This window comes from Platalea leucorodia (genome assembly GCF_965183815.1).
Source record: "Platalea leucorodia genome assembly, contig: HAP1_HAP1_SCAFFOLD_673, whole genome shotgun sequence".
Classification (NCBI taxonomy): domain Eukaryota; kingdom Metazoa; phylum Chordata; class Aves; order Pelecaniformes; family Threskiornithidae; genus Platalea; species Platalea leucorodia.
In genome coordinates, this window is record NW_028120971.1 from 1 (window position 1) to 16,041 (window position 16,041).

The following is a 16,041-nucleotide window of genomic DNA, read 5'->3' on the forward strand; positions in this document are numbered from 1 at the left end:
CCCAGGGACCCCCCAGGGACCCCTCTAGGACCCCCCCGGGTGCTCCCCGCCCCCCCCCGAGACCCCCCCCGGGTGCTCCCCGCCCCCCCCAGACCCCCCCCAGGCCCCCCCCTGGGTGCTCCCTGCCCCCCCCAGACCCCCCCCAGACCCCCCCCAGGCCCCCCCTGGGTGCTCCCCGCCCACCCCAGACCCCCCCCAGACCCCCCCAGGGACCCCCCAGGGACCCCTCTAGGACCCCCCCGGGTGCTCCCCGCCCCCCCCCGAGACCCCCCCCGGGTGCTCCCCGCCCCCCCCCCCGCTCACCGCCAGCCGGTCGAGCGAGACGCCGTAGTTGTGGCGGGTGAGGGTCCCGTTGCGCCGCACCTCGGCCCCCGCCACCACCCAGGTGGGGGGGGAGGGGAGGTCCAGCAGGGTGGCGGGGAGGGCGGGGGGCCCGGGGGGGCCCTGCCCCGGGGGCAAGGCCGTCAGCCCCAGCCGCACCGAGCCGGCCCAGCGCTCGTCCAGCGCCTCGATCCGCACCTGGGGGGGGGGGGGGGGGGGGGGGGCGGGGCGTCACGGGGGGGGCGGGCCGAGCGAGGCTCCGCCCACCCCGCGGGGGCCAATCGGGCTCCCAGGGCTCCATTGGCAATGGGGGAATGGGAGGGGGAATCAGAGGTGGGGAGTAGTTGGGGGCGTGGCTTATGCAAGGGGGCGTGGTATGTAAGGGGCGTGGTTTGTGTGGGTGTGGTTATGTAGGGGGCGGGGCCGAGCGAGGCTCCGCCCACCCACGGGGGCCAATCGGGCTCCCAGGCTTCAATTGGCAATGGAGGAAGGGGAGGGGGAATCAGGGGTGGGGAGGTGTTGGGGGCGTGGCTTATGCAAGGGGGCGTGGTCTGTAAGGGGCGTGGTTTGTGTGGGTGTGGTTATGTAGGGGGCGGGGCCGAGGGAGGCTCCGCCCACCCCACTGGGGCCAATCAGGCTCCCAGGCTTCAATTGGCAATGGAGGAAGGGGAGGGGGAGTCAGGGGTGGGGAGGAGTTGGGGGCGTGGTCTATAAGGGGCGTGGTTTGCGTGGGTGTGGTTCTGTAGGGGGCGGGGCTAGGGGAGGCTCCGCCCACCCCAGCGACCCCATCCCTCATCAATGGAGCACAGCAGTGGAGGGGTTAAACCAGGGCGGGGGGCGGGGCTTAGCAAGGGGCGGGGGCCTGACCGGGTGGGAGGGGCTTGCGCGGGGGCTCGCAGTGGGCGTGTCCCACCCTAGCCCCGCCCACTCCTCTTAAAGAGACAGCGCGCCGCCTGCCATCGCCGCCCCTTTCCCATGCAGGGGCGTGGCCACCCGCGGGCCCCGCCCTCCCGCCTGACCCCGCCCCCCGTGGGCGTGTCCTCCCCCCGGGGGCCCCGCCCACCTCGAAGAGCTCGCCGGGCCGGAGGTGGGAGCGGCTGAAGACCAGGCCGTGGCAGTAGCCGGCCACGCGGGCGGCCCCCAGCCCCTCCGCCCCCAGCGCCACGTTCTGCCCGCAGCGGCCGTGGAACCGCTGGCAGGGGCCGGGGGCTGCGGGGGGGCGGGGAAAGGGGCGGGGTCAGTGGGGGGCGGGGCCACGAGGGGGGGCGGGGCGCCGGGGGCGGGGCACGGCGGGGGGGGGGGGCATGGACACAGCACGGGTGGGGGGGGTGGGAACAAGCTGGCCATGGGGCTGGGGTGGGGTCATTGGGGGCGTGGCCATGAGGGGGCGTGGCCGCTAGGGGGCGTGGCCACGAGGGGGCGGGGCACCGGGGGGCGGGGCACCGGGGGGGTGGACACAGCACTGGGGGGGGGGGGTGGGAACAACGTGGCCATGGGGATGGGGTGGGGTCATTGGGGGCGTGGCCGCGAGGGGGCGTGGCCACGAGCTGGGCGGGCCGAGCTGGGCGGGCCTGAGTGGGCGTGGCCATGGTGGGGGCGTGGTCACGAGGAGTGTGGCACCGGGGGCGTGGCATGGGCACGGGGGGGGGGGGGGGGGGCCACAACCTGGCCATGGGGTTGGGGGGGAAGGGGTGGGGTCACGGGGGGGGCGTGGCCACGAGGGGGTGTGGCCACGAGGGGGTGTGGTACCGGGGGGCGTGGCTCTGGGCAGGCGTGGCACCACGGGGGGGGGTGGTGGGGGGGAACAACCAGGCCACGGGGCTGGGGGGGGAAGGGGCGTGGCCATTGGGGGGCGGGGCCATCGGGGCGGGGCCATCGGGGGCGTGGCCACGAGGGGGCGTGGCCCATGGCAGGACACAGGGCCGGGGGGGGGGGGGGGGCACAGGGCCACCGAGGGGCGCGGCAGGGGGAGGGGAGGCGGGGGGGGGGCAGCGGGGGAGGGGACGTGGCCTTGGGGCCCCGGGGGGGAGGGGGGGGGTGACCCCCCCCGGGCGCGGCCCCTACCTGGGGAGGGGAGGGGAGAGGCCTTGGCGGGGGGGGCGGGGGCCAGGCTGTTGTCGGCCGGGGCGGGGGCGGCGGTGAGGGACACCTGGACGCACTGCCCGTAGAGGTCCACCACCGCGTACACCTCTGCGGGGGGGGGACGCCTCAGTGCCGCCCCCCGCCTGGCCCCGCGGCCCCCCCCGCGGGCCCCCCCCATGGCCCTGTGTCCCCCCCATGGCCCTGTGTCCTCCCCCGTGTCCCTGTATCCCCCCCCATGGCCCTGTGTCCCCCCCATGGCCCCCCCCATGGCCCCGTGTCCCCGTGTCCCCATCCCTTGTCCCTCTCCCTGTCCCCATCCCCATGTCCCCACGTCACCGTCCCCATGTCCCCATCCCCCTGTCCCTGTCCCCATGGCCCTGTCCCCATGTCCCCCTGTCCCCATCCTCGTGTCCCCCTCCACATCCCCGTCCCCATGTCCGCAGCCCCGTGTCCCCCTCCATGTCCCCACGTCCCCCCACGTCCCCCCAGGACCCCAGACCATCACAGAACCCCACAATCCAAGCACACGGCGCCGACGCAGGACCCCACGTCCCCCCAACGTCCCCCTGTCCTCGTCCCCATGTCCCCATGTCCCCCTGTCCCCACCATGTCCCCGTCCCCATGTCCCCCCATGTCCCCATGTCCCCCCCACGTCCCCCCAGGGACCCCAGACCATCACAGGACCCCACAAACCGAGCACACGGCACCGACGCAGGACCCCACGTCCCCCCAATGTCCCCCTGTCCTCGTCCCCATGTCCCCATGTCCCCCTGTCCCCACCACGTCCCCCCCATGTCCCCCCATGTCCCCACGTCCCCCCATGTCCCCCCAGGACCCCAGACCATCACAGGACCCCACAAACCGAGCACACGGCGCCGACGCAGGACCCCACGTCCCCCCCAACGTCCCCCTGTCCCCATCCCCGTGTCCTCGTCCCCATGTCCCCCCCACGTCCCCATGTCCCCCCCACGTCCCCATGTCCCCCCCATGTCCCCCCATGTCCCCATGTCCCCCCCACGTCCCCCCAGGACCCCAGACCATCACAGGACCCCACAATCCAAGCACACGGCGCCAACGCAGGACCCCACGTCCCCCCAGCGTCCCCCTGTCCCCATCCCCGTGTCCTCGTCCCCATGTCCCCCCCACGTCCCCATGTCCCCCCCATGTCCCCCCATGTCCCCACGTCCCCCCACGTCCCCCCAGGACCCCAGACCATCACAGGACCCCACAAACCGAGCACACGGCACCGACGCAGGACCCCACGTCCCCCCAACGTCCCCCTGTCCCCATCCCCGTGTCCTTGTCCCCATGTCCCCCCCACGTCCCCATGTCCCCCCATGTCCCCACGTCCCCCCCATGTCCCCCCACGTCCCCCCAGGACCCCAGACCATCACAGGACCCCACAATCCAAGCACACGGCACCGACGCAGGACCCCACGTCCCCCCAACGTCCCCCTGTCCCCATCCCCGTGTCCTTGTCCCCATGTCCCCCCCACGTCCCCATGTCCCCCCATGTCCCCACGTCCCCCCACGTCCCCCCACGTCCCCCCAGGACCCCAGACCATCACAGGACCCCACAATCCAAGCACACGGCACCGACGCAGGACCCCACGTCCCCCCAGCGTCCCCCTGTCCCCGCCGTGTCCCCGTGTCCCCGCGCTGTCCCCTTACCCGCCGGCAGCCCCGAGCAGGCGACGCCCTGGTCGGCGCCGTTGATGAAATAGCGCAGGTCCCCCCGCGCCGTCCGCATCATCCCGATGCGCGAGCCCGTCCCCAGCGAGTCCAGGTCGCAGCCGTAGTTGTTCCGCATGGTGTTACCGTCCTGCATGATGGCCGTCCCGCTGCGGGGACGCGGGGAGGTGACGGGGACGCCAACGGGGGGGGGGGGGGACACACACAGCGGGGGACGCGGGGTCCCGCGGCGGGCACGGGGGGGGGGGGAGGGGGCCCGGGGAGCTGCGGTGCTTGGGGAGGGATGGGGACACTGGGGAGGGATGGGGACCCTTGGGGACAGATGGGGACCCTTGGGGACAGACGGGGACCCTGGGGACAGACGGGGACCCTCAGGGATGGATGGGGACCCTTGGGGACAGATGGGGACCCTTGGGGACAGACGGGGACACTGGGGAGGGATGGGGACCCTGGGGGACAGATGGGGACCCTCAGGGATGGATGGGGACCCTTGGGGACAGACGGGGACCCTTGGGGAGGGATGGGGACCCTTGGGGACAGACGGGGACCCTCAGGGATGGATGGGGACCCTGGGGACAGACGGGGACACTGGGGAGGGATGGGGACCCTGGGGGACAGATGGGGACCCTCAGGGATGGATGGGGACCCTTGGGGACAGACGGGGACCCTTGGGGAGGGATGGGGACCCTGGGGGACAGGCGGGGACCCTGGGGACAGATGGGGACACTGGGGACAAGCAGGAACCCTTGGGGACAGATGGGGACACTGGGGGATGGACAGGGACCCTGGGGATGGACAGGGACCCTTGGGGACAGACAGGGACCCTCGGGGATGGATGGGGACCCTGGGGACAGAAAGGGACCCTTGGGGACAGACAGGGACCCTTGGGACAGAAAGGGACCCTTGGGGACAGAAAGGGACCCTTAGGGACAGACGGGGACCCTCAGGGATGGATGGGGACCCTTGGGGACAGATGGGGACCCTGGGGACAGAAAGGGACCCTTGGGGACAGACAGGGACCCTCGGGGATGGATGGGGACCCTGGGGACAGAAAGGGACCCTTGGGGACAGACAGGGACCCTTGGGACAGAAAGGGACCCTTGGGGACAGAAAGGGACCCTTAGGGACAGACGGGGACCCTCAGGGATGGATGGGGACCCTTGGGGACAGATGGGGACCCTTGGGGACAGAAGGGGACATCGGGGACAAGAGGGGCGGACAGGGATCCCCAAGGGACCCCTCAGGGAACCTGGTGGCCCAGTACAGCCTCTTGGGGACCCAGGTGGCCCCTTGGGGACAGAGGTGGCCCCTTGGGGACACCAAGGACAAGACCTGGCCCCTTGGGGACAGAAGGGGACATCGGGGACAAGAGGGGCGGACAGGGATCCCCAAGGGACCCCTCGGGGAACCTGGTGGCCCAGTACAGCCTCTTGGGGACCCAGGTGGCCCGTTAGGGACTGAGGTGGCCCCTTGGGGACTGAGGTGGCCCCCAGGGGACCCAGGTGGCCCCCCCAGGTGACACCGACGTCCCCCCGCCTCACCTCAGCATCCAGGTGTCGTAGTCGATGTCCGTCATGGTGTTGGGGAACTCCAGGTCCTCGGGGCGGATGGCGGTGACGCCTGCGGGGGGGACAGGGGACGGGGGGGGGAGGTGACAGGGGACATGGGGGGAGGGGACGGGGGTGTGGGGGTCCCCCCCGTGTCCCCCCCCGTGTCCCCTCTCACCCGCCTCGATGGAGCCGGACCAGCGATCCACCATCTTCTGGATGACGATCTCGAAGAGCTCCCCGTCCCGCAGCGCCCTGGGGGACACGGGGGTCACTGGGGGGGAGGGGGGGACACCCCAAAACCTGGGGGGGGGGCAGAGGGACCCCCCCGGGTGGGTGCGGGGGGGGGTTGGGTGCTGCGGGAGAGCCCCAGAGGGGGGGATTGGGGGCAGATTTGGGGGGGCAGGGGCAGATTTAGGGCAGATTTGGGGGTGCAGGGGCAGATTTGGGGGAAATTTAGGGGTGCAGGGGCCAGCGTGGGGCAGATTTGGGGGTGCAGGGGCAGATTTGGGGGTGCAGGGGCCAGCCTGGGGCAGATTTGGGGGTGCAGGGGCAGATTTAGGGCAGATTTGGGGGGGCAGGGGCAGATTTAGGGGTGCAGGGGCCAGCGTGGGGCAGATTTGGGGGTGCAGGGGCCAGCGTGGGGCAGATTTGGGGGGGCAGGGGCAGATTTGGGGGTGCAGGGGCAGATTTGGGGGTGCAGGGGCCAGCGTGGGGCAGATTTGGGGGGGCAGGGGCAGATTTGGGGGTGCAGGGGCCAGCGTGGGGCAGATTTGGGGGTGCAGGGGCAGATTTAGGGCAGATTTGGGGGGGCAGGGGCAGATTTAGGGGTGCAGGGGCCAGCCTGGGGCAGATTTGGGGGTGCAGGGGCAGATTTCGGGCAGATTTGGGGGAGCAGGGGCAGATTTAGGGGTGCAGGGGCCAGCGTGGGGCAGATTTGGGGGGGCAGGGGCAGATTTGGGGGTGCAGGGGCCAGCGTGGGGCAGATTTGGGGGTGCAGGGGCAGATTTAGGGCAGATTTGGGGGAGCAGGGGCAGATTTAGGGGTGCAGGGGCCAGCGTGGGGCAGATTTGGGGGTGCAGGGGCCAGCGTGGGGCAGATTTGGGGGGGCAGGGGCAGATTTGGGGGTGCAGGGGCCAGCGTGGGGCAGATTTGGGGGTGCAGGGGCAGATTTAGGGCAGATTTGGGGGGGCAGGGGCAGATTTGGGGGTGCAGGGGCCAGCGTGGGGCAGATTTGGGGGTGCAGGGGCAGATTTAGGGCAGATTTGGGGGAGCAGGGGCAGATTTAGGGGTGCAGGGGCCAGCGTGGGGCAGATTTGGGGGGGCAGGGGCAGATTTAGGGGTGCAGGGGCCAGCGTGGGGCAGATTTGGGGGTGCAGGGGCAGATTTAGGGCAGATTTGGGGGAGCAGGGGCAGATTTAGGGGTGCAGGGGCCAGCGTGGGGCAGATTTGGGGGTGGAGGGGCCAGCGTGGGGCAGATTTGGGGGGGCAGGGGCAGATTTGGGGGTGCAGGGGCAGATTTAGGGCAGATTTGGGGGGGCAGGGGCAGATTTAGGGGTGCAGGGGCCAGCCTGGGGCAGATTTGGGGGTGCAGGGGCAGATTTAGGGCAGATTTGGGGGAGCAGGGGCAGATTTAGGGGTGCAGGGACCAGCCTGGGGCAGATTTGGGGGTGCAGGGGCAGATTTAGGGCAGATTTGGGGTAGCAGGGGCAGATTTAGGGGTGCAGGGGCCAGCGTGGGGCAGATTTGGGGGGGCAGGGGCAGATTTAGGGGTGCAGGGGCCAGCGTGGGGCAGATTTGGGGGTGCAGGGGCAGATTTGGGGGTGCAGGGGCCAGCGTGGGGCAGATTTGGGGGGGCAGGGGCAGATTTGGGGGTGCAGGGGCAGATTTAGGGCAGATTTGGGGGGGCAGGGGCAGATTTGGGGGTGCAGGGGCCAGCGTGGGGCAGATTTGGGGGCGCAGGGGCAGATTTGGGGGTGCAGGGGCCAGCGTGGGGCAGATTTGGGGGGGCAGGGGCAGATTTGGGGCAGATTTGGGGGTGCAGGGGCAGATTTGGGGGTGCAGGGGCCAGCGTGGGGCAGATTTGGGGGGGCAGGGGCAGATTTGGGGCAGATTTGGGGGTGCAGGGGCAGATTTGGGGGTGCAGGGGCCAGCGTGGGGCAGATTTGGGGGTGCAGGGGCAGATTTAGGGCAGATTTGGGGGTGCTGGGGCAGATTTAGGGGTGCAGGGGCCAGCGTGGGGCAGATTTGGGGGAGCAGGGGCAGATTTAGGGCAGATTTGGGGGTGCAGGGGCAGATTTGGGGGTGCAGGGGCCAGCGTGGGGCAAATTTGGGGGGGCAGGGGCAGGTTTGGGGCAGATTTGGGGGTGCAGGGACCAGCCTGGGGCAGATTTGGGGGAGCAGGGGCAGATTTAGGGGTGCAGGGGGCAGCGTGGGGCAGATTTGGGGGTGCAGGGGCAGATTTGGGGCAGATTTGGGGGGGCAGGGGCAGATTTGGGGGTACAGGGACCAGCCTGGGGCAGATTTGGGGGGGCAGGGGCAGATTTGGGGGTACAGGGACCAGCCTGGGACAGATTTGGGGGAGCAGGGGCAGGTTTGGGGGTGCAGGGGCAGATTTGGGGGTGCAGGGACCAGCCTGGGGCAGATTTGGGGGTGCAGGGGCAGATTTGGGGGTGCAGGGACCAGCCTGGGGCAGATTTGGGGGGGCAAGGGCAGATTTTGGGGGGCAGGGGCAGATTTTGGGGGGGCTGCAGAGCTTTGGGGACGCCCGACCTGGCCCAGGGGCTTTGGGGCAAATTTGGGGGACGCGGGGACGGCGCTGGGGGACGCTGGGTGCCCCAGGGCCGGGGTTTGGGGCGCGGGGGGGGATTTTGGGGTGCGGGGGGGGGATTTTGGGGTGCCGGGGGGGGTTTTGGGGTGCCGCTGACCGGTTGGAGATGACGATGGCGTCGTTGAACTCGGAGCGGCCGCTCCGGCGCAGGGCGGGGGACGCGGGGGACGGCGCTGGGGGACGCTGGGTGCCCCAGGGCCGGGGTTTGGGGCGCGGGGGGGGGATTTTGGGGCGCGGGGGGGGGATTTTGGGGTGCAGGGGGGGTTTTTTGGGGTGCCGCTGACCGGTTGGAGATGACGATGGCGTCGTTGAACTCGGAGCGGCAGTTCTGGCGCAGGGCGGTGCGGCCGCCGTTGGTGATGAGGGCGTTGGTGCCGTGCAGGCGGTGGAAGCGCAGGTCGCTGGGGGAGGCCCCCGGGGGGGGGGGGGCTCTCGGGGGACCCCGGGGTGTCCCCGTCCGAGCCATCGCCCGCCACCGATGTCACCTCTGGGGGGGGGAGGGGACACCTGTGACACCCCCAATCTGGGGGGCCGGACCCCGCCCCCCCCCCCCCGCCCAGATCCAGCCCTGCACCCCAAGGTTGCCCCGCACTCTGGGGTCCCCGATGTCCCCAGTGTCCCCAAACCCCCCCCGATGTCCCCAGGTCCCCAAAGCCACCCCTGATGTCCCCAGGTGCCCCAAAACTCCACCTCTGGTGTCCCCAAACCCTCCCCGATGTCCCCAGGTCCCCAAAGCCACCCCTGATGTCCCCAAAGCCACCCCCTCATGTCCCCAGTGTCCCCAAAGCCACCCCCTGATGTCCCCAGGTCCCTCAAACCCACCCCCTGATGTCCCCAAAGCCACCCCTGATGTCCCCAAACCCACCCCGATGTCCCCAAAGCCACCCCGTCATGTCCCCAACATCCCCAAACCCACCCCCTGATGTCCCCCATGCCCCCAAAGCCACCCCCTGATGTCCCCAAAGCCACCCCCTGATGTCCCCAACATCCCCAAACCCACCCCAATGTCCCCAATGTCCCCAAACCCACCCCAATGCCCCCAAAGCCACCCCCTGATGTCCCCAACATCCCCAAACCCACCCCGATGTCCCCAAAGCCACCCCCTGATGTCCCCAAACCCACCCCCTGATGTCCCCCATGCCCCCAAAGCCACCCCCTGATGTCCCCATGTCCCCAAACCCACCCCCTGATGTCCCCAAAGCCCCCCCCCGACATCCCCAAGCCCCCCCACCCCTCCACCTCCGACCTCCCCTCCCGTCCCCCCGATGTCCCCAACGCGTCCCCGCCCCCAGGCGCTCACCGCCGTCCTCGACGATGGTGGCCTGGGCGGCCTGGCCGTAGAGGTCCACCACGGCGTAGACGTTGGGGGGGACGTTCCAGGCGGCGGGGCCCTGCGCCACCCCGTTGACGAAGAAGTGGAGGGTACCGTCGTCCCTGCGTACCACCCCTACCGTGTCCCCCGCCTGCGGGGACGCCTGTCACCCGAAGGAAAGGGGACACCCCGGGCGTCCCCGTCCCTTGTCCCCAAAACCAGGGAGGCGGGGGGCGGGGGTTGTCCCACCTTCAGGCGGTCGAGGTTGTGGCCGTACTCGTCGAGGACGGTGGTGCCGTTGTGCATCACCCCGTTGCCCGTCATCATCCAGGTGCCTGCGGGGACGGGGTTGGGGACACGACCCGTGGAGGAGAGGGGTGGCTGGGGACACCTTGGGGACACGCAGGGGTGGCTGGGGACACCCTGGAGTGGCTGGGGACACCTTGGGGACACGCAGGGGTGGCTGGGGACGCCTTGGGGACATGCAGGGGTGGCTGGGGACACCCTGGAGTGGCTGGGGACACCTTGGGGACACCCAGGGGACACCTAGGAGCGGCTGGGGACACCTTGGGGACACCCAGGGGTGGCTGGGGACACCTTGGGGACATGCAGGGGTGGCTGGGGACGCCTTGGGGACATGCAGGGGTGGCTGGGGACACCCTGGAGTGGCTGGGGACACCTTGGGGACACCTAGGAGCGGCTGGGGACACCTTGGGGACACCCAGGGGTGGCTGGGGACACCTTGGGGACATGCAGGGGTGGCTGGGGACACCCTGGAGTGGCTGGGGACACCTTGGGGACACGCAGGGGTGGCTGGGGACGCCTTGGGGACATGCAGGGGTGGCTGGGGACGCCCTGGAGTGGCTGGGGACACCTTGGGGACACCTAGGAGCGGCTGGGGACACCTTGGGGACACCCAGGGGTGGCTGGGGACACCTTGGGGACACGCAGGGGTGGCTGGGGACACCTTGGGGACATGCAGGGGTGGCTGGGGACACCCTGGAGTGGCTGGGGACACCTTGGGGACACCTAGGAGCGGCTGGGGACACCTTGGGGACACCCAGGGGTGGCTGGGGACACCTTGGAGACATGCAGGGGTGGCTGGGGACGCCTTGGGGACACCCAGGGGTGGCTGGGGACACCCTGGAGTGGCTGGGGACGCCTTGGGGACACCCAGGGGACACCTAGGAGCGGCTGGGGACACCGTGGGGACACCCAGGGGTGGCTGGGGACACCCAGTAGTGGATGGGGACGCCTTGGGGACACCCAGGAGTGGCTGGGGACACCTTGGGGACACCCAGGGGTGGCTGGGGACACCTTGGGGACACGCAGGGGTGGCTGGGGACGCCTTGGAGACATGCAGGGGTGGCTGGGGACGCCTTGGGGACACCCAGGGGTGGCTGGGGACACCCTGGAGTGGCTGGGGACGCCTTGGGGACACCCAGGGGACACCCAGGAGTGGCTGGGGACACCTTGGGGACACCCAGGGGTGGCTGGGGACACCTTGGGGACATGCAGGGGTGGCTGGGGACACCCTAGGGACACCCTGGCGTGGCTTGAGATGTCCTGGGGACACCCTGGGGTGGCTGGGGGTGGGAGCCTCGTAGGGACCCCACGGAGATGTTGGGGACCCCAGGGAGACCCCGGGGACCCCATGGAGATGTTGGGGACCCCGTGGTGGAGCTGGGGACCCCGGGGACCCCATGGAGATGTTGGGGACCCCGTGAAGATGTTGGGGACCCAGGGGAGACCCCATGGAGATGTTGGGGACCCCATGGTGGAGCCGGGGACCCCAGGGAGGCCCCAGGGATCCCATGGAGACCCCACGGAGATGTTGGGGACCCCACGGAGATGTTGGGGACCCCGTGGTGGAGCTGGGGACCCCGGGGAGACCCCGGGGACCCCATGGAGATGTTGGGGACCCCGTGGAGATGTTGGGGACCCAGGGGAGACCCCATGGAGATGTTGGGGACCCCGTGGAGACCCCATGGAGATGTTGGAGACCCCGTGGTGGAGCTGGGGACCCTGGGGAGACCCCGGGGACCCCATGGAGACCCCATGGAGATGTTGGGGACCCCATGGAGATGTTGGAGACCCCATGGTGGAGCTGGGGACCCCAGGGAGACCCCATGGAGACGTTGGGGACCCCATGGAGATGTTGGGGACCCAGGGGAGACCCCACGGAGATGTTGGGGACCGCATGGAGATGTTGGGGACCCAGGGGAGACCCCGTGGAGATGTTGAGGACCCCATGGAGACCCCATGGAGATGTTGGGGACCCCATGGTGGAGCTGGGGACCCCAGGGAGACCCCACGGAGATGTTGAGGACCCCGTGGAGACGTTGGGGACCCCGTGGAGACCCCGTGGAGATGTTGGGGACCCCATGGAGATGTTGGGGACCCCGTGGAGACCCCGTGGAGACGTTGGGGACCCCGTGGAGATGTTGGGGACCCCGTGGAGACCCCATGGAGACGTTGGGGACCCCATGGAGACCCCGTGGAGATGTTGGGGACCCCATGGAGATGTTGGGGACCCCATGGAGACCCCATGGAGATGTTGGGGACCCCATGGAGACCCCGTGAAGACGTTGGGGACCCCATGGAGATGTTGGGGACCCAGGGGAGACCCCGTGGAGATGTTGAGGACCCCATGGAGACCCCGTGAAGACATTGGGGATCCCACGGAGATGTTGGGGACTCCATGGAGATGTTGGGGACCCCGTGGAGACCCCATGGAGATGTTGGGGACCCCATGGAGATGTTGGGGACCCAGGGGAGACCCCGTGGAGATGTTGAGGACCCCATGGAGACCCCGTGAAGACATTGGGGATCCCATGGAGATGTTGAGGACCCCATGGAGACCCCATGGAGATGTTGGGGACCCCATGGAAACCCCATGGAGACGTTGGGGACCCCATGGAGACCCCGTGAAGACGTTGGGGACCCCATGGAGATGTTGGGGACCCCGTGGAAACCCCACGGAGATGTTGGGGACCCACCTGAGCGCAGGTTGGTCATGGTGGAGGGCAGCTGGAGGTAGGCGGGGTTGTGCGTGGTCACCCCGATCTCGATGGACCCCGCCCACTTGTCCACCATCTTGTCGATGCGGACCTGGAAGAGCTCGTTGTCCCGCAGCGCCCGGGCGCTCAGCACCACCCCGTGGTTGAAGTCGTCCGTCGCGCTGGGGACACGGGGACATGGCGTCACCGAGGGGACGAGGGATGGGTCCGGCGGGGACATGGGGACACCACGTCAGCGGGGACATCAGGGATGGGGACACAGGGACACGACGTCAATGGGGACACCAGGGATGGGGACACGAGGACACCACGTCAGTGGGGACACCAGGGATGGGTCCCTCATGTCAACAGGGACACCAGGGATGGGGACACCATGGATGGGGACACGAGGACACAACATCAGTAGGGACACCAGGGATGGGGACACAGGGACACGACGTCAGTGGGGACACCAGGGATGGGGACACGAGGACACGATGTCAATGGGGACACCAGGGATGGGGACACAGGGACACCACCTCAACAGGGACACCAGGGACAGGTCCCTCACGTCAACGGGGACACCAGGGATAGGGACACCAGGACACGATGTCAGTGGGGACACCAGGGATGGGTCATCATGTCAATGGGGACATCAGGGATGGGGACACGAGGACATGATGTCAGTGGGGACACCAGGGATGGGGACACCAGGACACGACGTCAGTGGGGACACCAGGGACGGGTCCCTCACATCAACGGGGGCACCAAGGATGGGACACAAGGACACGACATCAACGGGGACACCAGGGATGGGGACACCACGTCAACAGGGACACCAGGGATGGGGACACGAGGACACCACGTCAGTGGGGACACCAGGGATGGGGACACGAGGACACGATGTCAGTGGGGACACCAGGGATGGGGACACAGAGACACAACATCAATGGGGACACCAGGGACGGGTCCCTCACGTCAATGGGGACACCAGGGATGGGGACACCAGGGATGGGGACACAGGGACACGACGTTAGTGGGGACACCAGGGACGGGTCCCTCACGTCAATGGGGACACCAGGGATGGGGACACCAGGGATGGGGACACCACGTCAATGGGGACGGCAGGGATGGGGACACAGGGACACAACGTCAATGGGGACACCAGGGATGGGGACACCAGGGATGGACCCATCGCATCAGAGGACCCACGGCCACTCCCTGTGACCACAAAACCATCTCCACCCGCCGTGTCCCCCCATGTCCCCGTGTCCCCGTGTCCCCCCGTGTCCCCGCGTGTCCCCGTGTCCCCCCGCGTCACTCACTGCGGCCGCAGCGCCGTCCGTCCCTCGTTGACGACGGCCGCCTTCTGCCCGCAGTTGGGGTGGAAGAGGAGGCGGGGGGGCGGGGGCGGCCCGGCGGGTGGCCCGGCGGGGGGCTGAGGGGACGCGAGGGGACGCCGGCCACCCTCGGGTGACAACGCCCGCAGGATGGCGTTGTTGCGGCGGAGGCGGTCGCTGTGGTTGTGGTTGTGGACGATGGTCACCTTCACCGCCATCCCGTAGAGGTCCACCACCCCGTAGACCACCAACGGAGTCAGCGTCGTCGCCACCCCTGGGGACGGGGACAGGGACGTCACCGCTGCCACGCCGGGGACACCCCGGTCCCCTCAAGACCATGGGGTGACAACGTGGAGACACCTCATGGATGGGGACGTCCCCACGAGCCACCTTGGGGTCCCTCAAGACCATGGGGTGTCCCCAACATTGACACCCCCTGGATGGGGACGTCCCCAGGAGCCACCTTGGGGTCCCCGTGTCCCCTCCCAGCCATGGGGCATCAACGTGGAGACACCTCATGGATGGGGACGTCCCCAGGAGCCATTTTGGGGTCCCCGTGTCCCCTCCCAGCCATGATGTGACAATGTGGAGACACCCCATGGATGGGGATGTCCCCAAGAGCCACTTTGGGGTCCCTCAAGGCCATGAGATGTCAACATGGGGGACACCTCACGGATGGGGACGTCCCCAAGAGCCACTTTGGGGTCCCCACGTCCCCTCCCAGCCATGGGGTGACAACGTAGAGACACCCCATGGATGGGGACGTCCCCAGGAGCCACCTTGGGGTCCCTCAAGGCCATGGGGTGTCCCCCACGTTGACACCCCATGGATGGGGACGTCCCCAAGAGCCACTTTGGGGTCCCTCAAGCCCATGAGATGTCAACATGGAGACACCCCATGGATGGGGACGTCCCCAGGAGCCACCTTGGGGTCCCCACGTCCCCTCCCAGCCATGGGGTGACAACGTGGAGACACCCCATGGATGGGGACGTCCCCAGGAGCCACCTTGGGGTCCCCACATCCCCTCCCAGCCATGGGGCATCAACGTGGGGGACACCCCATGGATGGGGACGTCCCCAGGAGCCACCTTGGGGTCCCTCAAGGCCACGGGGCGCCAACGTGGAGACACCCCATGGATGGGGACGTCCCCAAGAGCCATTTTGGGGTCCCTCAAGACCATGGGGTGTCCCCCACGTTGACACCCCATGGATGGGGACGTCCCCAGGAGCCACCTCGGGGTCCCCGTGTACCCTCCCAGCCATGAGGTGACAACGTGGAGACACCCCATGGATGGGGACGTCCCGAAGAGCCACTTTGGGGTCCCTCAAGGCCACGGGGTGTCCCCCACGTTGACACCCCCTGGATGGGGACGTCCCCAGGAGCCACCTCGGGGTCCCGGTGTCCCCTCGGCTGCGGGGACCCCCCCGTGTCCCCTCGGGGTGTCCCCGTGTCCCCCACCTTGGTCGATGCCGTTGATGTAGAAGTGGAGGGCGTTGTTGGCCTTCCTCGTCAGCCCGATGTGGTCCCCTTCCTGCGGGCGACAACAACGGGGCCCCCCCAAATCTGAGGGGGGGGGGGGGAGCCCCCCCAAACCCCCTGGGGTGTCCTCGAGGGGGCGGGGCATCAGTGGGACCCCCCCAAAACAAGGGGGGGGGGGAAATTTGGGGTGCAGGGGGGGATGGTGACATCACTGGGACCCCCTCAAACCCCAGCAGGGGACACGGGGGGGATGTTGGGGGTCCCGGGGGGGAGATTGGGGGTCCCGGGGGGGGGAGATTGGGGGGGGTCCTCCCAATTTTGGGGGGCCCCAGGGAGATTTGGGGGGTCCTCCCAATTTTGGGGGGGCCCCAGGGAGATTTGGGGGGTCCTGGGGGGGGCCTCCCAATTTTGGGGGTCGTGGGGGGGGTCCTCCCAATTT

The 16,041-nt window shown here is 69.4% G+C and overlaps 1 protein-coding gene across 1 annotated transcript; it reads right to left on the minus strand.

Moving 5' to 3' along the window:
* Positions 1-303: 303 nt before the first annotated feature.
* On the minus strand, positions 304-15,835 carry NEURL4 (neuralized E3 ubiquitin protein ligase 4; the record flags this gene model as incomplete). The annotated part of the gene is given in 13 exon segments (XM_082339293.1): positions 304-519; positions 1,385-1,530; positions 2,386-2,511; positions 4,075-4,244; positions 5,637-5,715; positions 5,821-5,897; positions 8,757-8,896; positions 8,898-8,959; positions 9,773-9,935; positions 10,034-10,119; positions 12,784-12,965; positions 14,109-14,397; positions 15,582-15,835. Coding segments are annotated over 13 exon segments (1,902 nt in total), but the record flags the coding sequence as incomplete, so codon positions are not given.
* Between the last annotated feature and the right edge of the window lie 206 nt (positions 15,836-16,041).